The sequence below is a fragment of the Podarcis filfolensis genome, assembly GCF_964270895.1.
Source record: "Podarcis filfolensis genome assembly, chromosome: 12".
NCBI classification, from domain to species: domain Eukaryota; kingdom Metazoa; phylum Chordata; class Lepidosauria; order Squamata; family Lacertidae; genus Podarcis; species Podarcis filfolensis.
In genome coordinates this window covers 14,081,847-14,109,623 of record NC_139614.1, presented here as the reverse complement: position 1 = coordinate 14,109,623, position 27,777 = coordinate 14,081,847, and the positions used below count along the sequence as shown (strand labels likewise).

The following is a 27,777-nucleotide window of genomic DNA, read 5'->3' as shown; positions in this document are numbered from 1 at the left end:
ATTTCTTTTTTAAAAATTAGCTTTATTTTCAGAATTCACATATGACAGAAGTTACATAGCCAGTCAAAGGCCTGTGTGTCTGCTGGAAGATCTGGGCACAGAGGTATTTTCACAGACAAAGCTCAAAAGCTCCTTTTTGTCGCAAGTGAGCGTGTCACCCTTGTCAAGAAAGACTAATGCGAGGATTCTTTTGTGACCGTTAAGTTGTGCTCCTGAATATACCTAAGCAGAATCTGCCCTCTCCTGTCGATGGTTTGGAGCCATTGCTTCATTCCTTCACGTCCACCCTGGTTTCCCCAGAATTCCTCATCGACATACAGAGATTGCAAAAGCAGGTTTTGCAAGCATCCTGACTTGAGCACAGTCACCGCTGTCTCAGGAAACCTGACCAAAAAAATTAAAAGTTGTGTTTTTTATAGACAGAATCCCATATGCTAAGGTATTAGTGCATGAAGGCAGCATACGAAGCAACCCAACTTCTGCTCCCTGGGATCTATTTCTTTTCCGCCCGATATTTATTGAAGGATTAATTTCATCCTACCCCAAATCTCTAAATTTCTCTTTATTTCTTTCCAGATATTTATATAATTATCTTTAAATAAGTTAATATTTTTAGCTGTTAGCCATACCCCCAGGTATTTCACTTTTATATATATACATAAATCAGAAACTTGTTGTGGATCCTTTTTATGTTGTTTTGTCATATTTTTCATCAATATCTTATTTTTATTTTTATTTAATTTGATTCCTGCTATCCGTGTTGAAGGGACTCGGGTGGCACAGTGGGTTAAACCACAGAGCCTAGGACTTGCTGATCAGAAGGTCAGCGGTTTGAATCCCTGCGACGGGGTGAGCTCCCGTTGCTCGGACCCTGCTCCTGCCAACCTAGCAGTTCGAAAGCATGTCAAAGTGCAAGTAGATAAATAGGTACCGCTCCGGCGGGAAGGTAAACTGCGTTTCCATGCACTGCTCTGGTTTGCCAGAAGCGGCTTAGTCATGCTGGCCACATGACCCGGAAGCTGTACGCCGGCTCCCTCGGCCAATAAAGCGAGATGAGCGCCGCAACCCCAGAGTCGGTCACGACTGGACCTAATGGTCAGGGGTCCCTTTACCTTTACCTTTATCTGTCCAAATTCCTGGATCCTCTCCAGCACTTTTGGTAAACTGTTCTTAGGATCTTCTACCGTAATCACAATGTCATCTACAAAAGCTTTTAATTTATATGCTTTATTTCCTACCATTATTCCTTTTATTGTATCATCTGCTTGTATCTGTTTTGCCAGGGTCTAAAATACTAATATAAATAATAACGGTGACAGGGGACACACTTCCCTTGTCTCCTTCATTATTTTACATTTACATTATTTTACATTATTTTACATCATTTCACATTATTTTACATTTTTCCGTAATCCCGTTGTTCACAATCAGCATAGCTTGTTGTTCTGAATAAATTGCCTCAATACTTTTACCAAAAGCCTCTCCAAAATTCATCATTTCTATCGTTTTCTTCGTAAAGTCCCATGAAATATTATCAAAGGCCTTTTCTGCGTCTATAAACATTAAAGCCACTTGTTTCTCATTTCTGACCTCTAGATTATTATTATTTATTAAATAAGAAAGGATACTCACTAAACCGTCTCCTGCTCAAAAGGAACAGGGCTGTCCTAGTTGTATCATCAATATTTTGGGCACCGTGGGGAGGAAATGTTATTGAGTATATACAGCCCACAGGTAATACTTGCCAATGCCCATCTTACCCGTCTATGCCTTGCAGCAGCCTGAAGTTCAGTTTTGCATCTGGATGGCCCGGTCTGCCTGCATTGTCAATAAATACTAAGTGTGAAGGCTTGCTCCTCCGGATCTGTAAAAGAAGAATCAACTTGGCAGTAAGAAGAAGAGAAGAAGAGTTTGGGTTTGATATCCCGCTTTATCACTACCCGAAGGAGTCTCAAAGCGGCTAACATTCTCCTTTCCCTTCCTCCCCCACAACAAACACTCTGTGAGGTGAGTGGGGCTGAGAGACTTCAGAGAAGTGTGACTGGCCCAAGGTCACCCAGCAGCTGCATGCGGAGGAGCGGGGAAGCGAACCCGGTTCACCAGATTACGAGTCTACTGCTCTTAACCACTACACCACACTGGCTCTCAGGACACAGGTACATGAATGTGAACAGTCTGTTACAGAACATTTTGGGAAATGCTGGCATGTTTACCCTACAGCTCAGTGCTATATGGACATTTTTATGTGTGCGGCGATATCCTCCACAAAGCAATTACGCTTACATTACTAAATGCGAAGTGGTCCTCAGCCGCAGAAGTCTCTCACTTCCCCCAAGAGACTTCCTACTTCATCTTCTTTCATTCCTATTTTCTTTCATCCAAAATGTTTACTTTGGCATTTAGGACCAGGGGAGAAGTTTTAGTAAGAAGCAAGAATGCATCGCCAGGCTAGTGCACAAATCACCAAGTGTTAGAACAGAAACTCAGTAATGATACAATGGGCAAAGGATATTGGACATAATATACAACTTTCATCATGGGAGAAATTATGGAGGGAGGATTTAAAATTCACAGCATGCTGTACATTGAAAGAAAATTATATGAAAACGATGTATCATTGGTAACTGGCTCCGACTAAACTAGCAAAAATGTATAGAACTGCTACAAATATATGTTGGAAGTGTAAAGAGAAGGAAGGCACATTCTACCACATGTGGTGGACGTGCAAGATGACAAAAGCATATTGGGAAATGATTTACAATGAGTTGAAAAAAATGTTTAAAATAACTTTTGTGAAAAAAAGAGAAGCTTTTCTATTAGGAATTTTAGATCCAAAAACACCAAAGGAACAGAAAATACTGGTTATGTACGCTACGACAGCTGTGAGGATGTTATTGGCCCAAAGATGGAAGGAAGATAAAATACCTACAAGAGAAAAATGGCTGATGAGGATGATGGACTATGCCAAAATGGCAAAAATGACCAGGAAGATCAGAGATCAAGAGGATAATAAATTTAATAAAGAAAATTTATAAGTTACTTAAAAGAACACTAGATCCAGGTAGGTAGCCGTGTTGGTCTGATGCAGTCGAAATATATATAAAAAATTAAAAATTGTCCAGTAGCACCTTAGAGACCAACTAAGTTTGTTCTAGGTATAAGCTTTTGTATCTGACGAAGTGTGCATGCACACGAAAGCTTATACCTAGAACAAACTTAGTTGGTCTCTAAGGTGCTACTGGGCAATTTTTAAAATCTATTTTAAAAGAACACTGTAAACAATTAAAATAATTGGCAGGGTTTTAAAAACACGTGCAATGTAACGACAACTATGGTGAGAATTGAGTGTTAAGAAAATGTGGAGAACATTATATCATGCAGTTGGAAAAGAATAACTATGGAAACCATGGAGGGGTGAAGGAAAGTCCAGGGATTCAGAGAATTCTTTGTGTATATGATTATTATTTATTTGTGACGTTAACTGTTAAAAATGAAAAAAAAATATTTTTATATATTAAAAATGTGTTAGAACAGAAACAAACTCAATTCACAGTGAAGTGGCATACCAAGATATGAACCAAGACCAGCTCGGCAGGATTTTGGCACTTCTCGTGGAGCAGTTCCTGAACACAGGGCTCAGAAGGATCTGGCTGAAAGCCACAGCAGTACCGATCCAGGCGGTCGTGGACCTGCAGGAGATGTGGAGGATTCAGAGGCGTAAGAATTCTGTATCTGTGATGTCAGACAGAGACCTTTCCTTGTACGGAAGACAAATATTTGCCGGCGGCTGGCGGACAATCTCTAGGTTGTTTGTCCTTGGAGACTGTGTGGTCTAGTGGACTGCAGAGTAACCTAGGATCTGGAGCCAAATTCCCCATCAATCGTAACTGCCTGCATTAGTCAGTCATTCAGCCCCATCTATAAAACAAGAATGTCAATGGGAACCAGGCAGAGGGCCTTCTCGGGAGTGGCACCCGCCCTGTGGAACGCCCTCCCATCAGATGTCCTACAGTGGTACCTTGGGTTAAGAACTTAATTCGTTCTGGAGGTCCATTTTTAACCTGAAACTGTTCTTAACCTGAGGTACCACTTTAGCTAATGGGGCCACCGCGCTGCCGCCATGCGATTTCTGTTCTCATCCTGAAGCAAAGTTCTTAACCTGAGGTACTATTTCTGGGTTAGCGGAGTCTGTAACCTGAAGCTTCTGTAACCTGAAACGTCTGTAACCCGAGGTACTACTGTATCTTGCTTTCAGAAGACATCTGAAGGCAGCCCTGTTTAGGGAAGTTTTTAATGACTGATGTTTTAATGTATATTTAATCTTTGTTGGAAGCCGCCCAGAGTGGCTGGAGAAACCCAGCCAGATGGGCAGGGTATAAATAATAAATTATTATTATTATTATTATTATTATTATTATTATTATTAGGCAAGTACTTTCTGCACTTAGGGACATGGGTGGCGCTGTGGGTTAAACCACAGAGCCTAGGACTTGCTGATCAGAAGGTCGACGGTCCGAATCCCCGTGACGGGGTGAGCTCCCGTTGCTCGGTCCCTGTTCCTGCCAACCTAGGAGTTCGAAAGCACGTCAAAGTGCAAGTAGATAAATAGGTATCACTCCAGCGGGAAGGTAAACGGCATTCCCGTGCGCTGCTCTGGTTCGCCAGAAGCGGCTTAGTCATCCTGGCCACATGACCCAGAAGCTGTACGCCAGCTCCCTCGGCCAATAAAGCGAGATGAGTGCCGCAACCCCAGAGTCGGCCATGACTGGACCTAATGGTCAGGGGTGCCTTTACCTTTACTTTCTGCACTTACAGCCTGATCTTTACATGATTTACTTCAGTGACTGGCAGTGGCGTAGCATGGGGGGACCGTAGATGGAGGGCACTGCCACCGCCCACCGAGGAGGGAGGGAGGAAGAAGAAGGTGAGGACGGGGGGGGGGCAAGGCGACACAGCAGCACTCCTGGCTTCGCTTTTCTCTGCCTTATCTCTGCTCCCAGGTTGGGGCTAGTTTGCAAGGAGAGACTTTCTTATGTACTGAGTTGAATAGGATCCAAAATGTAGCAGTCTGATTGGTCCTAGAACAATGCAGCAGTATGATTGGTCTGCAGGAGCCACCCAATCCAGCTCCAGATGGAAGTGAATCCACAACCTGATTGGTCTACAGGAGAATTCCGGAATTAGCCAATCACGTGCGGCCCATTGTGTAAATAATGTATATAAAGCAGATATTTTGGGGAAACTTTCATTCCACACTACTATGAGCTGAATAAAGAGCATGAAATCCACTCTCGACTCTGAGTATATTTCAGACTCCCTTGATTAGATGCTGGCCGGCGAAAGGACTAGCCACTGTTCAGTCCACCAGGGAAGAACAATACTTGCCTGGAGCCAGCAACCCACGCTACGACACTGGTGATGGGCACCTCTAGATCAGGGGTTGGCAACCTAAGGCCAATGAGCCACAAGCGGGCCACAGGGGTCATTTAACCGGTGCATGAGCCGCACTCGAACCTAGCCACCCGCTCGGCGAGTCCCCGCCCGCTGCGTTAAACCACCACAGCGCGGCATGGGGACTCACTTCCGTGGCACCAGAAATTGCATATGCACAGGCGCAGGCACCGGAAATCGCGTCTGCACAGACGCCGGAAATTGTGTCTGCGCAGATGCAGGCACCGGAAATTGTGGACGCTTGCACACGATCCAGTCCATGGAGGGATCTCCGCTGGAGTGAACCGGCCCAGGTGAGGTAAACCTTGCCGATCCCTACTCTAGAGGCACGCCAGACCGTGAGAGGTTGGCCTACCAGGCTCTTTAGAGCATAGCACATCCACCTTTCCCAGGCCTGGTGTCATATATGATGTCTGATGATGGAAGATGTTGGCTAAAAGAAGGAATGAGGAGCACACACTGAAGCCTGTGCTTTGCCATATGGGCCACTTATTTCAATCACCCTGCACAGCAACAGAAAAAGGCATCAAATTACAAAGGTGCCAAGTTTCCGATGCCAAGGAAGACTCAGGAGTGCATTGGAGCGAGCTCCCAGTTCTTCCTTTCCCCCCGGATTGAATTCAAGCCACGGTTACTGTTATGTACTAAGCTGAATCCTAGAACACTAGGATCCAGAATGCAGCAGTCTCATTGGTCCGCAGGAGCCACCCAATCCAGCTCCAGGTGGAAGTGAAACAGCAACCTGACTGGCCTGCAGGAGCAGCCAATCAGGCTCCTGGATTAAGTGAATCAGCAACCTGATTGGCCTGCAGGAGCAGCCAATCAGGCTTCTGGAGTAAGTGAACTTCGTAACCTGATTGGTCTACAGGAGCAGGCCAGAATTAGCCAATCAGAAGGGGCCCATTGTGTAAATAATATATATATATAGCTAGATGTTTTGGGGAAAGTTTCATTCATTGCTATTACGAGTTGAATAAAGAGCATGAAATTCACACTCGACTCCGAGTATATTTCAGTTACTGTGGACCTTCCCCCCCCCACACACACTTTGCAACCCAGCTGAGTTCAAGCTTGGACGGCAAAGAAAGAAACGTTGCACGGTTTAGAAATTCCAGTAGAAATGAGGCGGCTTGGCCACCACCCATTCTGAAAAAGCAATTATCTGGTAAGGTTGGAGGCTGCTGAACAGGCCAGACCATCTTGGCTGTGAGTCCTGGAAGACCTCATCTGGCGTCTCTGACTGACTCCAACTACAAAACGGAGGCTGCTGAAAAGACTCTTGGGCTGGGGGTGTTGTTTTGTGGGTTATGTGGGGTGGGGGTCAGGAGCCAACTCCTAGGGGCTGAGGAGTATTTGAGGGGGCTCCCCCCCAAAGTTTATGGGCACTGATGTTCAAAGAGTGGGTGGGTACCACATCTTGCGATGGGGCTGGGCTGGGCTTTCCTACCACCCCCCAATATTTTACTCAAGTTGGCACCCTTGGGTGGGGGTCGTTGCTGTCGGTTTCCTCCATCTTTATTTCAGATTTTGTTGCAACTCATGCAGAAATGGTTGTGTTTGGTTGCGTAGTTTTAAAAAATGCTTCATTTATTGTTTGTGACTCCTTTTGCGATGCAGCAGTTCGGTGTTTGTTTCATGTTGCAAGCCGCCTCGAGCCTGGTTTGAAGTGCATGCTCCAACTTGTGCAGTTTAAGTGAGGCGTTGATTTCTCGGGCGATTTCGTAACATGAGAAAGCACCGTTTGTTCTCTTTTTCACTGTACCGATAAGTCACACCATTTCAGCAGATGGCGCGTTAGTGGAATATCTGAAAGTGTGAGAGTTGGCAGCCGTTTAATGATGGTTCAGATTTCTCGCCTTCTGAGGTTGCCAGGGAAAATACTGATAGCTTCCAAAAATTATCCTAGAGCCACCATTACACAGTTGGTGGCATTGAAATTACCGCTCTTGCAGCCATCCCTCCATGGATCTGTATATTGTTCTTAAGTTTGGACAGGACGAGGAGCGGGGGGAAGGTAATATGTATTTTATGGCTCTATCGAGAACATAGGAAGCTGACACATGGGAATTTCAGCTTGAATTATCCCCAACAGAAAGGACTCTGGGTTTTTTGGGGAAAGTACTTTCAAACATTTCCCCAATTCCTTATGTATTTTTTACCTTGGTTTCCGCCCCAGCCTCAGTCGAAACGCTGTCTCCCTGTTGCTGGTTGCTCAACAACGCCCTCCAGTGTCATATTTTAATAACACATTACAGTGGTACCTCGGGTTACATACGCTTCAGGTTACAGACTCCACTAACCCAGAAATTGGGTGCTTCAGGTTAAGAACTTTGCTTCAGGATGAGAACAGAAATCATGCTCCGGCGGCAGCGGCGGCAACAGGAGGCCCCATTAGCTAAAGTGGTGCTTCAGGTTAAGAACAGTTTCAGGTTAAGAACGGACCTTCAGAACGAATTAAGTACTTAACCTGAGGTACCACTGTAAAAGGTAAAGGTACCCCTGACCGTTAGGTCCAGTTGCAGACGACTCTGGGGTTGTGCGCTCATCTCGCTCTATAGATGAGGGAGCCGGTGTTTGTCTGCAGACAGCTTCCGGGTCATGTGGCCAGCATGACAAAGCCGCTTCTGGCGAACCAGAACAGCGCATGGAAACACTGTTTACCTTCCCGCTGCAGCGGTACCTATTTATCTACTTGCACTTGACGTGCTTTCGAACTGCTAGGTTGGCAGGAGCAGGGACCGAGCAACAGGAGCTCACCCCATTGCGGGGATTCAAACTGCCAACCTTCCGATTGGCAAGCCCTAGGCTCTGTGGTTTAACCCACAGCGCCATCCGCATCCCTATAATAATACATTAAGAACATTAGAAATAGGATGTCATGTGTCCATATATGTTATCAAAACCATTCCTTAACATTAAAAACCACGAGTGTAAATCTACCCTTGGAGCCAATCTCTCTTACAATGCCTCTGTAAGGTTTTTCTTCTTTAAAGAATAAAACCTTGTTCTCCCTTGCATTCCACCCTTCATGCAGCTCTTTATCTCTATAACCCTAGTACCTGCCAAAATAAGTATTAAAATACACACACAAGCCAAGCAAACAAAAAAATGTTTGTACCTGGAAGAAGCAAATATGTTGAAGAAATTTTGCAACGATGCCAAACTCTGATTTCCGCATATTAACTGCCCAGATAGCCTGGCCATCCCTGTTTACCTCAACAAAACTTGACAGGTTCAATTGGGATTAGGGTCCAAACTAGATGTTAACCTAGAAGTTGCATTTAAGAGCATTCCCGGTGTTATGCTGCTGGTTCAGCTCGAAACCTCGCACCCCCTTTCCCAGCCACAAAGTTACAGGGAACAGCAGAAAGGGATAATTTGGGGGGCGTGAAAGAAAAATAAGACTATTGGTGTGTTTTGTGCTGCAGTTTTTGGAGGATACGTTTGTCGAAGCGTGTGTACGCCTGTGCTGCCCACCTGTAGCACAATCTCGTATGGAAACTGGGGCTGTGAGAACTGCCAGATATTTCAAATCAAGTCCTGAAAATAGCATCTGCTTTGTTATCATTTTAAAAAATATCAACCACAGCACATGACAGTCTCTCTCTCTCTCTTTCTCTCTCGGAGATTTTTCTTGGCAATGAACCCTTATTCCTGTGGAGAGCTGTTCACAGAGCAATCGGAATTATATCAGCGACTCAAGGCGTTAAAAAAAAAACATTCAAACCCACAACCAACAGAAATAGTCTCTCTCTGTGCCGTTTAGGGTGGATTTCCAACGAGCGCCGCTGGTCTTTGGGAAAACATGTGAAAGAGCCATGTATTAAGAGAGCTGCAAATAATAAGATTATGGGGAAGTCTTGTGCTCACATTTAATAATGGAAAAGCTCTCTCATCTTGGTGGGATTTCTAAACGGCTCTGCAAAGACTTATTAGGAACACAAGCCGTCAGGAGAATACGGCTTGGTTCTCTGCATGAGCGAATCTCTACAGGTCAGTGCACTTAAATCAAAATCTTTGCCCAGCATGGCATAGGAACATCAGAAGATGCCTTAGACTAAGCCAGGCCAGTGGTTCTTCTTCGTCTTCTTGACAAAGTAATAATCATAAATAAATAAGAATAAAAATGTGCAACCCACCACTGAGACCACTCCATTGTAACTATCCAACCTCCCAAAATTTCAACACCTCTTGTGATGGTTTGACCCCTTTCCATTTTAACAGTACAAATTCTAGAAACACCCTCCATATCTTCTCAAATTTATTTATCCTGCTTATTCCCCAGCTTATCTTAATATCACGTGTTAATTTATCATTAATAGCTATATCCCACACCTCTTTATACCATTCTTCCATTTTATATTCTGCTTGCCCCTTCCACTTCCTTGCTATCATAATTTGTGCAGCCATCAATAAATTTGTGAGCAAAACAGCCAAGTCAAGGCAACCAATTTTGGTGGACTTAAAGATGTTCATTTGTCACAAATTGATTCTAAAGACCATGCAGCACAAATTTTAAGTGACTTGGAGTGTTGGTATGGAAGCATCAGACCATGTTCTTATAGAAAACTGACACGTAATATTCCAAGGCTTAGAATAAATTTTAAAGCAGAGTTTACAAAACATGTGAATGAATTTACGGCTGTACAGTGGACGCTCGGGTTGCGAACGTAATCTGTGCGGGATGCACGTTCACAACCTGTGTCTGCGCACGCACGGGTTGCGATTCAGTGCTTCTGCGCATGCGCAACCGCCGAAACTCAGAAGTAACCCATTTCACTACTTCCGGGTTTCGGTGGTCCGTAACCTGAAAAAACGCAGCCTGAAGTGTCTGTAACCCGAGGTATGACTGCACTCATAAGGAGCACCATTTGGCCTCTTATCATGACTTGGCAGTTGCGCTGTTCAGGAAAAGAAAGGGAGAAAGAAGGAAGGAAGGAAGGAAGGAAGGAAGGAAGGAAGGAAGGAAGCTCCACCACCAGGTTTACCTGCAGGAGAAAGTCAAAAAGGGCCAGCTTGGCCCATTCCGAATGCAGGATGGTCAAACATCGTCCCTTCCCAAGAGTTGTTCTGGAATCTTCCATGCCACACCGTTGCCTCAGCAGTTCCTGGTACTGCTGCCACCCTAGAGCAAAGGAGTTCTGGTCATTCCCGGGATCATTCAGATGTTGTATGTCGGGGGCCCACCATACGATGGGTCTGGCGGCACCATCGGTGTATTTGTAAGGGAGCAAGGGACTGCCAAACTTCCTGGCCACCGCAGGCAGGCTCCGGTGGAGCCCCAAGACTCTGTCCAAGTGGAAAGCTAGAACCTCATAGAGGTCAGTGGGCCTTTTGATTACTCCGCACAGCCCCTCAGAACAGAGTCTTTTGGCGTCGTGGGAAATGGCGTCTTGGCTGGGCGAAAGGATGACCCGGAGTATTTGCCCGTGGGCAGGGATTCGGTCTTTGCTCACAACCGTGCCATTGGCAAGGAGTTTCATCTTCTCCACATCGTCCGGAGTAAACCACGGAAGGGCATTTTCGCCCAACCTCAGACTGCCCTCTCGTCTTCCAGAAATGCCGTTGGGTTGGGGCTCCTTGCACCACTGTGATTTCTGCAGCTCCTCTGCATCTCTGGCCCAAAACAGAGATGGTTCTGGGTTCTGAGAGCGAGAGTTTTCCATTGGTCCCCCAATGCCTGCCGTGCCACGGAACAACTTTCCGCCTGAGGTGATGGCTTTGATGACACCTGAGCGTTGATGTTCGGCACCAGCTGTCTGCGCATCGGCCTTACATTGTTCCTGAGGAGAAGTCCGTGGGCCTGTGGATGCATTCTTGAGATATAAAAGAGCTCCAGGCTCCGCATCTTGGAAAGGATGAGAGGATGGGGCCGACTCCCTCTGCGGTTTCTGACCCGCCATTTTCTTTGTGCTCAGATCTTCGCTGGCAAAAATGGCATCAAACTTTCTCATGTTTTTCTGGCCAGTCCTGAAGGGATAGGCTTGACGCCGGATTTCTCTGCTGCATTCGGAGCTTTTTGCTGCGACATTATGTTTCTTAACCTGCCCCTTTGATTTTAAACCCCTAAGATTTCGCCCAGCCTGGCTGTTCTGCTTGCGGGCTGAGCTGAGGTTTGGCAGAGTTTGTCTTCCCTGATGGCTGGGCCATTCCCAGCGGCTTTGACGCCAAGCCTGCCAGGCAATGGGGACAGTAGAGGGTGCCCACAACTGCTTTGGACGGACAGCTTTCCCTCGAGGCTCATTCCCAGGCAGGTATTGGAAATTGGACTTCTTGTAGCTGTTCAGGGATGTCGAAGAGAAACTAGTAAGAGCCACCACAGACAAGGCGAGCAAGAAGCAGAAACCAGTCACAGGAGATTTCTTTAGCCTCATTCGATACCATGTTCTCTGGGCCTGAGGAATTTGAATAAGAAAAAGAGTGATTTTTCATAATATAGACATGGAAGCATGGGGACGACTGCGGAAGAGGGGTATAAAATTTACAGCTTGCTATGGTTTAAGAGAAAATTATAGTCGTGCCTTGGATCCTGAATGCCTTGGTACTCAGACGTTTTGGCTCCCGAACGCCGCAAACCCAGAAGTGAGTGTTCCGGTTTGCAAATGTTCTTCGGAACCCAAACATCCGATGCAGCTTCTGCAGCTTCTGATTGGCTGCAGGAGCTTCCTCACTTAGATGAATAGATGGAAGCAGGGATCTAAGGAGAATGATTCTCGCTTCATATTTCTGTACAAGTGTAGAGATGTATCCTGCAACATTTCTCTGATGAAAATAATAATAATAATAATAATAATAATAATAATAATAGGTAAAAAGGTAAAGGACCCCTGGACGGTTAAGTCCAGTCAAAGGCGACTATGGGGTTGCACTGTGACGGAAACCAGAGCACATGGAAACGCCATTTACCTTCCCGCCACAGCGGTACCTACTTATCTACTTGCACTGGTGTGCTTTCGAACTGCTAGGTTGGCAGGGGCTGGGACAGAGCAACGTCACCCCGTCGCAGGGATTTGAACCGCTGACCTTCTGATCAGCAAGCCCAAGAGGCTCAGTGGTTCAGACCACAGCGACACCCGTGTCAATAATAATAATAATAATAATAATAATAATAATGGAAACTGTGAGAAGGTTCTGAATTCTGATAGCACAGAACTGGAAGACTGGAGAAATACCATCAAAGGAACAGTGGGAAGAGAAACTGATGAACTATGCAGAGTTGGCAAAGTTAACAGATAAACTGTGCAAAAAAGACAATAGTGACTTTGAAAAAGAATGGGAACTTTTTACATCATATTAGCAGAAACAACAAAATAATATAGAGTCATTGGCAGGATTTAAATAAACATTTGCAATTGTATTTATAAAAAACAAGAAACCTAATAGTATGACAATATAGAAGTATGTATAAACAGCAGGATGTAATATGAGATGTAATAAACCAGGGATGGAAGTTGAGGGAAGTCAGCAGGGAAGGGGGAAATTGATATTTGAATGTAATGTAATGATTATAGATATTGGTTTTTTTTAGAAAAACCCCAATAAAAATGATTAAAGAAAGAAAGAAAAGAAATGACACCTACAGGACATGTGCTATGAGCAATTTCCAAAAAAAAGAAAGAAAGAAAAGAAAAGAAAAGAAAAGAAAAGAAAAGAAAAGAAAAGAAAAGAAAAGAAAAGAAAAGAAAGGAAAAGAAAAGAAAAGAAAAGAAAAGAAAAGAAAAGAAAAGAAAAGAAAAGAAAAGAAAAGAAACTGTGAGAAGGATCAGGAACATACCAGAGAGTAAATTCTATTGAACTCAGTGTGACTTAGTTCTGAGTAAAACTGCTTAGGATTGCAGTGTAAGGCCGCACAATCTTTACCCGGTTACCTGGGAGTAAGCTCCATTGAATACAGTGGTACCTCGGGTTACATACGCTTCAGGTTACATACGCTTCAGGTTACAGACTCCACTAACCCAGAAATAGTACCTTGGGGTTAAGAACTTTGCTTCAGGATGAGAACAGAAATCGTGCTCTGGAGGCGCAGCAGGAGGAAGAGGCCCCATTAGCTAAAGTGCTTCAGGTTAAGAACAGTTTCAGGTTAAGAACGGATCTCCAAAACGAATTGAGTACTTAACCCGAGGTACCACTGTACAGTGGGACTTATGTCTCAGTAGTCAGCGCGAGGCTCCATTTACAATAAAGGAATAAACACTCAATTTGTTTCCCAAGAAATAGCTGGCTGCTGAAGCGTTGAGACTAAAGAATTTAAAGCGGATTGGTGACTTTTTCCTTCAAAATGAGGGGACCTGCAATTCATACCAGCTTGTGTCTCCAGAGTAGTTTCTCATGGCAATCAGCACATCTGTTCCGCTGTGACTATTCTTCAACTGCAACTTGCTTCTCGTTCCTTTGTGTGCCGGTTTGTGGGGGCATAATGCTAGAAAGGCAGGTTAAAATAAATGAAAATTACAAACAGGGTCACTTCCATTCTGGGGGTAAGCCGGATTAAAGTCGGTGGGGCAAGGCCCCAGGACAGTAGTCATTCTGGAAGACTCCTGGAGCGCAATGGCACCACAAAGCAGATTTTTATGTGATGTCGCAGCCATCCTTAAAGCCCATCTTTTGAGCGTGCACCTTGTTACCAGAACGTGCACAGCAGCCTCTTGCACAAGAGATAATCACTGGCATCCTGGCTGTTAAGTTGTGGGTGAACATATCAGGCGACACAGCGATTCATCAAACAGCTCTTGTTTATTCACAGGCCAGAACGGAACTGAACTGAAGGGTTCAGCCAGCCTGCTTATATAGAGCTCCACTACAACGCAACAGTAACCACTTTCTGTAACTATCCAATCACAGAACGTCACTTTGCATATGTGGAAGTGTGTGAAAACTATCTACAGTATCCCCCTGCTGGCCCAGGGTGAGAACTTCAGTACATAACACTGGCAAATGGGTGCCATGGACAATAGCAGACCATCCAAGAATGGATTGTGCTCTCTGTCAGGACAACGAAGTGTGATTACCTGACTGGGTAAACCAGGAATTTGTAAATATTTCCATTGTTTCACTTGATGGGTGTTATGTATTCAGTGGCCTCTGTGTTTGCCTGAGCTTGAGTCTGGACTAAGGATTCTGAGCTCCTGTGTTCTGATTCGATACATGATGTCCAATCACAGAACATTTCAGGATTTGGGCCTCTGCTATTGGCCCTTAGACTCTGAGTCATGATTTGCAGCTTAGAAGTTTAGACAGCCAATCACGTTGGGAGTGGGAGTGGCCCAGGCTTTCAGGAATGTATATAAGCCGTTGCTTTGCCTGTTTCCCAGTTATGTAGTTCGATATAGGTTCTTGCTGTCATCGCTGTGTCTTGCCTCGTGGAAACCTACCTACACTTTGATATGGAAGGGGGGGCATGTCTTCTTCACCTTCTTCTTCGCTACAATATATCCATTTATTTCCGAGTCCAATTGTCAATGTCAAAAGGGACTAAAATCTATAAAATTCATAGAAAATCAACGTGCCAATTTGCTCAATTTCTCTCCATAATCCCTCAAGCAAGGTGTCAAGACCCTAATCCTGTCAAATCACTCTGCCAAGCCTTTCCTCCGGGCAATGCCAGGTGGCAGACTATGCATACATGGACCATTGTCTTCTCATCACCGGTACTCAGGATGTGCTTATCTGTGCATATCTCCAGCTCTGCATATTCCCCCTCCCTCCTCCATATGTTAATCCTGTGTAACCCAACCTCTTCTTAATGTATTCATGATGTAATCTGTGCAACCCAACCTCTTCTTAATGTATTCATCATGTAACTGGGATGTATTTTGCACTGTATTCTGGGACATGGAGGGAAGTTTCAAAAGTTCATGTCACCCCTTTCTCGCTGTTCAATCTCGCCTTGAACCTGTTGCGCAATAAACTTGGATCTTCTGCAGCTTGCTCCTGTCTCCGGCTGAGCTCATTTTCCTCTGCAGGGACCGCGGACTTAGTCCGACGAGCTGGGTGGCAGAGCAGCCTCGCACCCAGATTTTACCGTAACAACTTCAATGGGTGTGAGGTGGAGGGCAAGGGATAGATGGGGGGCAAACCTGATTAGCCGGTTTCTGCCAGAAAAAAACCCCTCCCTGTTTGTGACATATCTATGATGCTTACTAAGGGTGTTGTGGGTAAAAGGAAAAACTTATAAAAGTAAGAGCATCCTTTTGTTCAGGGATTCTTCCATGTGGTGGGTGGAAGTCCTGTTGCAACAGCCTTTTGAATAAAGATCAGGCCTTCAGGCTGCTGTTTTGCTCCTATATTCTTGGCTGGTGTCTTTGTTTGGCGATACAATGAGCCTAAGGATTTTCCTATAACACCTTTAAGCAGACACCACGGCAAGGCTCCAGGAACTGAGCCATCGCAAGCAAACGAACTCCCAGCCTCATTCTTGCGCCTCACAACACTTCTCGTGGGCTCCCCAGCCTCCTGGCTGAAAGACTGGATAGAATTTTCTGCCAAAAAAACTCCTAAGCAATATAATAGCCGAGCAAAGGGACATGACAGAAGTCTCTGCATTGAACCTGAATAAAATTAAAGCAAAGCGTCCACATTGGGGGACTCTGACTCCAGCAACGCTACCTGAACGAACTCCAAATGAAGCTCCCTGCCTTTTCTCCATCTGTACCTCTTCCTCCTCAAAGTCCCTTCCTTATTATTATAATAATACATTCTATCCAGGACCTTTGCTGCAAGCTTGGTCTCGCATCGCGGAAAACAGAACCAACATAAATTGCGAGGAGATGCCAGAAATCTGTTATTAATTTCCTTGTCTGCTCCTGCTCCGATCTCTTCAGAGGCAGCGAACATCCTCTTCTTGATGCATTCCAGCGCCTGCCTCTCTCTCTCTCTCTCTCCCTTCCAAAGACAGTGATTGACAAGATCGTTCCCTGTCCTGGTTAAATGCCATGATGATGGAACAAAAAAAGAATAGATATATGACTCCTGGTTGGGGTGTGTGTGTGTAGGCTGCAAATGCAGAAAAGTACAGCAGAGAAATTACTGTAGGGTGGCCACTTAATGCTTTGCTGGGGGCGGGGGGAGGAAATGCATCACTTTAAATAAATTTTAAAAGAGGGGACAGATTTACTGGTTTATGCAGAGAATGTTAACTGTCCAGGTGTTGACTACTGGTGGGCAACATCTAGGCTTCTGGTCTCCCTTCTTACAGTTTTTTAAAAAATATTTTATCTTACAGGGTTTTTAAATCTTTAAATCAGACTCGGAGCAGACATCCCTTTGAACAGAGCATGCCTTCGAACAGAAGTCTGTCCCCTGTAAAGTAAGGCACATGGTCAACTTAAATTACTGGAACAGCTATGCTTTAGCAGATCTACTAGGAGCAAATGTTTCCACCTTGCTGCTTTATGCTACAGACTCCAGCTCCCCAACTTTATACAGTGGTACCTTGGGTTAAGAACTTAATTCGTTCTGGAGGTCCGTTCTTAACCTGAAACTGTTCTTAACCTGAGGTACCACTTTAGCTAATGGGGCCTCCTGCTGCTGCCGCGCCGCCACCGTTCGATTTCTGTTCTCATCCTGAAGCAAAGTTCTTAACCCGAGGTACTATTTCTGGGTTAGCGGAGTTTGTAACATGAAGCGTCTGTAACCTGAAGCGTCTGTAACCCGAGGTACCACTGTACTGTACTCAACATTAAGGTCTCACAACAAATGTAACTGATTTGTAAGAAATACAGTCGTACCTTGGTTTTCAAACAGCTTAGTTCTCGAACATTTTGGCTCCCAAATGCCACAAACCCGGAAGTGACTGTTCCAGTTTGCGGACTATTTTTGGAAGCCGAACGTCTGACGGGGCTTCTGATTGGCTGCAGGAGCTTCCTGCAGCCAATCGGAAGCCAGGCTTTGGTTTCCGAAATTTTTGGGACGTCGAAAGGACTTCCGAAACAGATTCTGTTCGACATCCAAGGTACGACTGTACTGTACAACCAGAAAAAAAGAGACAAGGCATGTACTTTTGTAAACCAAGAAAATCTCGTAATAAAAATATTTAAATAAAAAGAAAATAAAAAAGAAAACAGTTTGCAGCTTCCACAAAATATTGCTTTCTGGTTTGCTTCCCCTGGCTTTGGCGAGTTTTGGCTTGAATCCCTTCTGTTGACCATCAGCAAAATGCAATCTCCCGTTCCCTCTCCCCTTTCACAAATGAAAGATTATATCTTAAAAGTAAATTCCTTGTGTTGATTCTGGCACCCAATATCAAAAGCCTAAAGCAGCTTAGCGGTTGTGAAGAAGATGGTGTGGAGATTGGGGGGGGGGGGGGCAAACCCACAACTGTCTTGCTTCTGCAGGCAACATTTCCCCACTAAAACGCCTGCCTGCGTCAGCTCCACACTGACAAAGGAGAGAGGCGTTTTTATTTTATGGCTGAAATTCAGCCAAACCCATCCATACGGTTTTGATTGCTGGCGTGTATACAGGAGAGGTGGGACAAGATGTTTCCCCTTGGATGTTAGGAACATCCCTTGGAAAGGAAGCGTAGGGCTGCATGTGTTGCTTGCAGAACATCCCAGATGCAATTCCTGGCATTTCCAGTTAAAAGGATCTGGTTGAAGCGGGGGATGGGCAAATCCATCAATATCAGTTTCTCTCGGTTGCTGGTTTCCCCAGACTTAGGTCCAGTTCCACACATTTCCATATCAATTTGCAGGTTGTTCTTTTTAAGACCTCGTGAAAATTCACCAGCACTTTAGCACTAATTCCCCCTCATATCCACACGTTTGCATGCAATTTGGACAGAAAGTGGTTTGTTTGTTTTTTGCATGCTGTTTTCACTAATTTATGCATCCTGATGCCCATTTCCCCCTACTATATTCTTCTTGTAGCCGAGTAAGATTGTCTTCCATAAACACGGTCTTAAAAGTGAGTCCGTAAGTGACTGTGGAGGCCAATTCTGGATCCACACGTCCTTCCACAGTGGGGACATAGGTTTCCAGGCAGGAGTTGATCACGGTGAGGGTTTGCCAAGCGTGCCTTCCTCTTAGCATATTTCTCCATTTTGTCCTGAGTTTGAGCGTCTTCAAATAATAACAATAATAATAATAATAAATTTTATTTATATCCCGCCCTCCCCAGCCGAAGCCGGGCTCAGGGCGGCTAACAACAATCAAATAATCAAACAATCAAATAAACCAACATTCTAAAAATATTTCATTATAAAAATTAATTAAAATCAAGTTGATGGCAACCATTAAGCAAAACTCTGTGCAGGTTGCCAGAGGAGGGAGTCAGGCTGCGCCCTGACCAAAGGCCTGGTGGAACAACTCTGTCTTGCAGGCCCTGCAGAAAGATGTCAGGTCCCGCAGGGCCCTAGTCTCTTGTGACAGAGCGTTCCACCAGATTGGAGCCGCAGCCGAGAAGGCCCTGGCTCTAGTTGAGGCCAGCCTAACCTCTCTGAGGCCTGGGACCTTCAGGATGTTTTTATTTGCAGACCGTAGGTTTCTTTGTGGGGCATACCAGGAGAGGCGGTCCCGTAGGTACGAGGGTCCTAGGCCGTATAGGGCTTTAAAGGTTAAAACCAGCACCTTAAACCTGATCCTGTACTCCACCGGGAGCCAGTGCAGCTGATATAGTACCGGATGAATGTGGTCTCGCAGCGAAGACCCCATAAGGAGTCTTGCCGCGGCATTCTGCACCCGCTGGAGTTTCTGGGTCAGTCTCAAGGGCAGCCCCACGTAGAGCGAGTCCATGACACCTTTGGAAAAGGCTGTTCTTCAACTGGAGCGCTTGCAGACCAGTGTTTCCCAGTTATCAGTGCTTCTACTACATTTTTTTAGATTTGCCTTGAGAGAGTCTTTCAACCTCTTTTGTTGACCACCAACTTTATGCTTTCCATTTTTAAGTTCAGAGTAGTTGCTTTGGCAGACAACAATCAGGCATCCGAACAACATGACCAGTCCAACAAAGTTGATGTTGAAGAATCATTGCTTCGACACCGGTGATCTTTGCTTCTTCCAGTACACTGGCATTAGTTTACCTGTCTTCCCAAGTGCTATGTACACATTGCTTGTCTGGAAAACAGCATTGCAAAACTTGGGGAAGTGTGATTTTTGAAGAGCGGCCAAGTTTTGCTTTGTGTATTGATTCAGAAAGTGTAAATTTGCCTTTAAATGAGGACTGCTTCTAATCTGTTGGTGATCCTGAGGTGGGAGGCCTGTCAGATGGGAATTCACTGAATGAATTTCCTTTACTTATAAAAGTAAAAAACAGAGGTGTGTAGAACCAATGAAAGCTCATGCCTTTGTGATGAGATATAAAAAAGACTTTGGTGATATTCTAGGAATTCAGCGCGGAGGAGAAGACGAAGTGCTACTAGGCAGTTGAATGTGTATGCATACTCCATCCCTTTCCCCACTTCCATGGCCCCGGACAATGGCAACCCACGGTATGCCACTGGCTCCAAGTTGTCCCTTGTCAAATGTTGGCGCAAGTACTTAGCTAAGGAAAGAGAAAAGCAAATGTGGGGTGGAAGAAGGTGGGAGAGGCAGAGGAAACTATTCCTTCCAGAGAAGGAAGCTGTTATTTAAAAGCACAGTAGCCCAGAAAACACTCTACAGTTATTTGCACCCAGACTGACACCGTAGTTGCTTTTTTGCTGAGATGGGGGTGTTGTCATGAATTCAGCCTTGAGAAAGAAGTCAGAATGCAATGAGCTGGCAATCATGTTGTCTGGATTCTCCATCAGCAGAGGCTGAATGAAGTCGGAACAATTCTAGGCTGAACATCCCGTACAGAAGCAACCACAGTCTTGTTTTATATTTTTATTTCTTAATGGGATTACCAGCTCTGACTCCCAATGGCTTCAAAAGCTGTTGTGTGCCTCCTTAGATTTTGCAAAGCCATTCTTAATCATTTGTTTTTCTGAAGGAAAAAAATGCTTTACATGTTTAAAAAAAATCCCTCTATTTCCACACTGCATACAAAACCACAAAACACAGATTTTCAGTTTCTTCAAGATTTGCAGTGTGCTAGTTTGTTCCTCACAGGGGACAGCATCGGGTTCCGTTGAAGGCATGCAAGTCAGCAGATATGGTCTCCATTTTCTTTTCCCCAAGGAATGCATAATGTGCATTCTTTAGATTCCAAGATAGCCAGATGAAAGGAGTGGAATTAAGAGTGGGGATCCCTGCAAGTCGCTTGGCGTTTACTTTTTGTACAAAAATGAAAAGGGAAAAAAGCAACTATAATAAATAATCATCCTCAAAGGAGACTCCCCCCCAAAGCGAAATAATTTCCACTTGTTCTGAGACCCAATTTCTGCTGCTGTCGAGAGAAAAGAACAGCAAAAAGCCAACATACATGTGCTCAAAATCACCACTCATGAAAAGGAGAGTCACCTCTCCAATGCAGCTGTGTACATTGGCCATGATCCCAAAGCCCGCGCAAACACAGGTTTCCTTCGTGGTCTTCCCTGGCCCAGTTCCTGGCCTGGCTTGGCTTGCTCCCACGAGTCAACAAGCCACTTTTTCAGACACCCAAGAGGTTAAAAAGTGGGTTGTGGGTTTGCCAGTTTGCTGAAGTGACCTGAACTGGGAGTTGCTGCCACTGCGGAAACATGAGAGAAAGGCCCAAGTGCGCAGGGAGACTGGGGATCTCTGCCGTCGTCGTTTCAGCATGACAGCAGCAAGAGTTTTTCAGCCGCAGGCATGAAGTATGAGTGGAACCAGCCTTATCATTTGAGACTGTGGGCAATCGTAATAATAACAGAATGTTTTGAGCAGCCAAGTCTTTTCTGCTGCTGACGAACGACAAGGAGTGAAGGCGAGCACTATCTTATGGGAAACGAAAGGCTCATAGGTAGGGGGGTATCACAGAGATAGAAGAAGAGGCACCCCACTTTCTGGGTAACACCCACAATGCCACGAGAATGAGCAAGGTAAGTCCTACCCCACTCAGCAGTGGTTCTTGCCAGCCATGTGGCCCAATAGGTGGGTGGGTGACCCAAATACACAATGAATGAATGAATGAATGAATGAATGAATGAATGAATGAAGCACTTTGCGCACATATACTGTACTACAAAGATCAGATGCGCCAAAATAGCACATCCACTTGCCTAAATGGATGAGGTGCAGGTTTGCCTGAAAAGACTTAGGTTAGTCACTTCCTTAAGCAACGGAGAAAGTCGTCATGTTGCACGCTGAAAGAAAACTATATGAAAATGATGTACCGTTCATATTTGACTCCTAGTAAGTTAGCAAAATTAAAAGACGCCTGCTTCTTGGGAGAAAAGCAATGACAAACCTAGACCACATCTTAAAAAGCAGAGACAAAGGTCCGTATAGTTAAAGCTATGGTTTTCCCAGTAGTGATGTGTGGAAGTGAGAGCTGGACCATAAAGAAGGCTGATCGCTGAAGAATTGATGCTTTTGAATTATGGGGCTGGAGGAGACTCTTGAGAGTCCCATGGACTGCAAGAAGATCAAACCTCTCCATTCTGAAGGAAATCAGCCCTGAGTGCTCACTGGAAGGGCGGATCCTGAAGCTGAGGCTCCAATACTTTGGCCACCTCATGAGAAGAGAAGACTCCCTGGAAAAGACCCTGATGTTGGGAAAGATGGAGGGCACAAGGAGAAGGGGACAACAGAGGACGAGATGGTTGGACAGTGTTCTCAAAGCTACCAGCATGAGTTTGACCAAACTGCAGGGGCAGAGGAAGACAGAAGTGCCTGGCGTGCTCTGGTCCATGGGGTCACAAAGAGTCGGACATGACTAAACGACTAAACAACAACAACGAAGTTAGCAAAAATGTGTAAGACAACTGCCTGCTGGAAATGTAAAGAAAAAGAAGGTACATTTTATCAGATGTGGTGGTCATGTAAAGTTATAAAAGCATTCTGGGATATGATATAGAATGAATTCGGGGTGTCTGTTTAAAATAACCGTTGTAAAAAAAACAACCCAGAAGCTTTTTAATTGGGAATTGTAGGTACTGACATCTCAAAGAAGCAGAAAAGACTTTATCTATGTGACAACAGCTGCACGGATGCTACTAGCCCAGAGATGGAAAGAAGACAAAGTCCTGACCAGAGAAGAATGGCAAACTAAGCTGTTGGAGTACGCCAAAATGGCAAAACTGCTCAGGAACCAAGAAGACAAAAACTTTAAGAAAGAATGGGGAAATTTTGTAATATATTTAGGAGACCACTGTAAGCAGATGAAAACATTAGCAGGATTTTAATGACATTTGTAATGTAACAAATACTATGGACAATATGAATACAGTCATACCTTGGATTACGGATGCTTCAGGTTGCGTTTTTTCGGGTTATGAACCTGGAAGTACCGGAATGGGTTACTTCCGGGTTTCGGGGGTTGCACATGTGCAGAAGCACTAAATCGCGCTTTGCACATGTGCAGAAACGCCTAATCGCAACCCACATGTGCGCAGACGCACCGCTGTGGGTTGCAAATGCCGCACAGATCATTCGCAACCCGAGCGTCCACTGTACAATCAAAATATGGATTATGAAATAATGTGCAGTTGAAAACGTTGACAATAAGACCCATGGAGGGGATCGGGGGGGGTGGAGTCTAGAGATTCAGAGAAATCTCTAAATGTGGATATTTATTTGGTATTGTTATAACTCTACGCTCATTAAATCAAATAACAATTATTACTTTTTTAAAAAAACAAACCCAAGGATGCAATTGTGCATCCATTGCACAATTGACAACTCTGGGCCAGCTCCATCCAAGAGTGCTAGGCTCCCTTTAATATGCAGACGGCATGTCTGCATCAGTGCTCAAATGTGCAACCTTGCACATATTTTTGAAACCACTACAGCTCTCTCAGAGAAAGGGGGGGGGGGAACAGCCTCAGCATTCTTGTCCTCCAAGAGCCTTTACTGCTAAAACAATTCCCTTCTCGCTGTCTCGCTAACATCTAGCCTTGGGAATCGGAAGGGATCCTTGCCGTGAGTGACACCCTGTGTTGTGCTGAAGATTGGAAAGTTGAGATCCTGGCCAGTAGGTGTGGAGGGAAAGAACTGACTCTCTGATTGGCTTCCCGGACAAGGATTCCTAGAAGTTATACTGGAACTAGCTCACATGGTAATGCTGAGAATGTCAGTTGGCTCAAGGAAATAGTCACAGAAACTCTCCGAAGGAGACTTCGATCGTTCCTTTAAAAACAAATCAACTTCATGTACTTTTGTGGAAGGGAGAAGGATGGTTAACTGATGCTTTCATTGCAACACGGCACTGGAAATCAACTCATCCTCAAATGCCTGCAGGCACGAAGGATGGAAATATTTGCACATGGGCAGAATCTTGGGACAAACCTAGACAGCATCTTAAAAAGCAGAGACATCACCTTGCCGACAAAGGTCCGTATAGTTAAAGCTATGGTTTTCCCAGTAGTGATGTATGGAAGTGAGAGCTGGACCATAAAGAAGGCTGATCGCCGAAGAATTGATGCTTTTGAATTATGGTGCTGGAGGAGACTCTTGAGAGTCCCATGGACTGCAAGAAGATCAAACCTATCCATTCTTAAGGAAATCAGCCCTGAGTGCTCACTGGAAGGACAGATCCTGAAGCTGAGGCTCCAATACTTTGGCCACCTCATGAGAAGAGAAGACTCCCTGGAAAAGACCCTGATGTTGGGAAAGATGGAGGGCACAAGGAGAAGGGGACGACAGAGGACGAGATGGTTGGACAGTATTCTCGAAGCTACCAGCATGAGTTTGACCAAACTGCAGGGGCAGTGGAAGACAGAAGTGCCTGGCGTGCTCTGGTCCATGGGGTCACGGAGAGTCGGACACAACTAAATGACTAAACAACAACAACAACAGAATCTTGGGAAAGGCACAGAGTCGTTTCCTGTGTTGGCAGAGAGGAAATATTGGGTGGGTTCAAAACCCAGCTCACTCCTGAAGCACACTGACCAGCCTTGGGACAGTCAGTTTCTCAGACTGACCTACCTCACAGGGTTGTTGGGAGGGACAAATGTATTTTCTATCGTTAGGTTTTTACCTCTTATCTTTGGTACATTCTATTTTATTTTATTGCTATGGCTAGCGGCTGATGCAAATAAAGATTCTTCTGATTCACGCTGTCGAGGTTTCAGACAGAGGTCTTTCTCTGCCTTCCCGGGAGAAGTCAGAGATGGAATTTCTGACCTTTCGCATTCCATGCAGTATTATTATTACTATCATTTATTAAATTTCTATACCTGTAGATCTCAGGGTGGTTCATAACCATGGCCTGACATTTTTTCTCAACAGGCCATCCTGGTTTAGTCCACCTTTCCCCCAAAGTAAGGTCCAAACCGAGCTGAACAACAGTTTTCATTGCCGTCCAGGATAATAAGACCACATTCCCACATGACGCCTGTTGTGCAACTGAACATATAAGGGGCTCCCTATTTGGTTTCCCTCAGCTGACTTGCCACTCAGTTGCTGGCCGCGGGGCCAGGATGGCACCTGTGACAAATCCTAAAACTCATCCGTCTTGTATCAGTCAGCCTTAGATGAGGCACAACTTGTTTTCTTACAGTTTCCCCAGGGTGGGAGTTAATGCCACCAGACACTGGAACCGAAGCAGGGGAAGGCGCATTGGGGAAGTCTGTGTTTCGGACAGGGGGAAATCTCCAAAGAGTGGAGAACTGTAACGTGGGAACAAGACCTTTGCAAATCCATTTGTCCCCCTCAAGGATTTCTCTCGCGTGGAGGCATTTTGTAGACTGAAGCTACAGCTCTAGTGGGGCCGGCCCTGCCATTGGACAGAGACGGAGGGGGGCTGCCTCAGGCGGCAGACGCTGAGCGAATGACAACAGCCCATTCCTCCCAATTCCCCTGTTGCCCTCAGGTATACCATCCCATTGTCAGTAAGATTCCTCTGCCAGGATGGTGGGATTCTCTTTATGGCCTGGGGTGGCAGGTGCCTCCTTTGCCTCAGGCAGCAAAGTTCCTTGAGCTGGCCCTGAATCCCGTACAGTGGTACCTCGGTCTACAAACTTAAGCCTTTCCAGAAGTCCTTTCTTAAACAGAAACCATTATTGAACTGAGGCGCGCTTTCCCTAATGAGGCCTCCTGCCGCCGGTGCGCCTCCTACCATTCAAATTCCGTTCTTAAACTGAGGTAAAGTTTGCAAACCAGGACACTACTTCCAGTTTTGCGGAGTTCGTAAACCGAATCGTTCGTAAACAGGACTGTTCTTAAACCGAGGTACCACTGTATTTGGGAGTAAGCAACACTGAACTTCCTAGGACTGCACTACTAGAAACAAAACTCTTACCATGCTCAGATGGACAGTTTTCTTCCTTTTCCTCCCACCTCCTGTCTTCACCTCCAGCAGAATACCCCGGGCTCGGTTGCCTCTTTTAATCGGTTGCCCGCTAATTTCTCATCGCTCAGCTGGAAGACCCCATACTTCGAACTTCCCAAGAGCCCAGAACATCAACTGTCAAGATCTCTGGTCTCTCTCCATTTCTCGCTCTCTCTTGGGGTAACTGCAACCAGATGTTACATCTTCAAGGTGCATTCCCAGCCGCCACACTTTGTTGGGAGAGTTTGGTTTGCAGGCTGAGCCTCTTCTTACTCATCTTTCAACCAAAAAAAAAAAAAAAAAAAAAAAAAAGAGGAAGGAGTTGGATTTTCAAAAAATACAGCCTGTGAATCTCTTGCTAAACTTTCCAGGTGTTGCTGTGGCTCGTAGAAGTGTTCAGAGGGACCCTGTGCAAGTGGGGAAAAGATGATTCTGAGCCATAGGACGAATTGCTCGCTGAGCAGCCAGCCAACTTAGTTGCTGAGTGTTCAAAGTGTGCCAGGACTGGCAGACTTGTGGGAGGGGGATCAGAGGAAGGGGGGAGGCCTGCTCGCATTGCAGAAGCTCTTTTCACAATAAAAGCCTTCTCGGATTTCTCTTGAAACACTAAAAGCCTGAGCCGCGAGCCTTAGTCCTGGGGGAGAAGCCGGCCAGGCGCTCCTCTTGCGCAGAGTAGAGAAGCACACTGCGTCATTTGTGGGCAAACAGTTCACCAATAAATACTAGGTTGGAGAAAACACAGAAAGGTGGACTCGAAAAAGTGGGTCGAGGAGGGAGGCAGTATGGTGCAGTGGTCAAAGCAGCGGTTCCCAGTGTTGGTGGCATTGACCTGGGTGGGTGCTAAGAAGCAAGGAGATCAACAGTTATCTCACTGTGCAGTTATCTTATGGGCAGTATCGTTTGTTTGTTTGTTTGTTTGTTTGTTTGTTTGTTTGTTTGTTTTTGTTTTCCAGTTGTCGTGTCCAATATATAGCCAGTTCATTATTTCTGTTGTGCCTCCCAGAATTTCTGGTTGCTATGCAAGCATATCATATTTGTACATCCACAAGCCCACGATTTCTTACAGCTGCCACTGGTGAGCGTCAGTTCATTTTCACCACTGTCATAATTATCCTATTATCTTTATTATTGCTATAAGCTTGGGAGGGGTGGGGGTTCGAGGCTCCCCTAAATTCTGGGATCTGGGAAAGGGTTCAAATTCAACTAAGTTCTGTGTTAGTTAGGTGAGGTGTGAGTAGGACCGCAATTTTTCTGATCTGAGCTGGGAGGGATATGGTCAGTTTGCAAGGGCCAGCAGGCTTGGGAAAGTGGGGTCAGAGCACCGTGTGGGTTGACAATTTGAACCCGGGACTGTGGCCGTGGGAGAAGCAAGACCCTCTTGGAGTGTAATGCTGGAAAACCCTCCAGCTCAGGTGGTGTATATGTGTAAATAAACAATATATCATAAAGACACCACAGTCTATGCCATGCCTCAATTCCAACCCTGCCTTGGACCCCTGTGCTCTCGCACAACACAGAAATTGCGGTGGCACGTAGCATTATATTGTAGGAACAGTGTTTTCCCTTTATTTAAGGCTATGGGTAGCCTTAAATCAACAACAAAATCGACCCACAGTCGAACCCAACCCTCAAAGTATACACAAATACAAAGTAACGTTGCTTCTGGGGGATAGCTCTCATGCCTTTCTCAACCTGTGGGTCCCCAGATGTTGTTGAACTACAACTCCCATCACCCCTAGCTAGCAAGGCCAGAGCTCAGGGATGATGGGAGTTGTAGTCCAACAGTATCTGGGGACCCACAGGTTGAGAACTGCTGCCCTAAATCTTTTCCAGCAACAGATTTTTCAACGTTGTTGTTCCCTGGAAACTGTCGCTGCGAACATGCCAACCCCCCCAGGTAGAAATTAGGCACACATATATGCAAACTGGGAACCAGAAATGTTGGGTGGTTTGAATCAGTACTGATACAATGGGCAAGGGATATTGGACATAATATACAATTGGCATCATGGGAAAAAC

The 27,777-nt window shown here is 45.3% G+C and overlaps 1 protein-coding gene across 3 annotated transcripts; it reads right to left on the bottom strand.

Moving 5' to 3' along the window:
• Position 1: 1 nt before the first annotated feature.
• GASK1A (golgi associated kinase 1A) lies at positions 2-26,299 on the bottom strand. Of its 3 annotated transcripts, none has more exons than XM_083578025.1 (5): positions 25,729-26,296; positions 10,440-11,846; positions 3,567-3,689; positions 1,761-1,864; positions 2-384 (listed from the first exon to the last, which is right to left on the bottom strand). In XM_083578025.1, the coding sequence occupies exons 1-5, from the start codon at positions 25,729-25,731 to the stop codon at positions 174-176; spliced, it is 1,848 nt and encodes a 615-aa protein (XP_083434151.1). In that variant the 5' UTR covers positions 25,732-26,296; the 3' UTR covers positions 2-173. The 3 variants fall into 3 exon arrangements, with proteins under 3 accessions (XP_083434151.1, XP_083434152.1, XP_083434153.1); XM_083578026.1 differs by lacking the exon at positions 25,729-26,296 and adding an exon at positions 13,753-13,854; XM_083578027.1 differs by lacking the exon at positions 3,567-3,689 and having other exon boundaries at positions 25,729-26,299.
• Between the last annotated feature and the right edge of the window lie 1,478 nt (positions 26,300-27,777).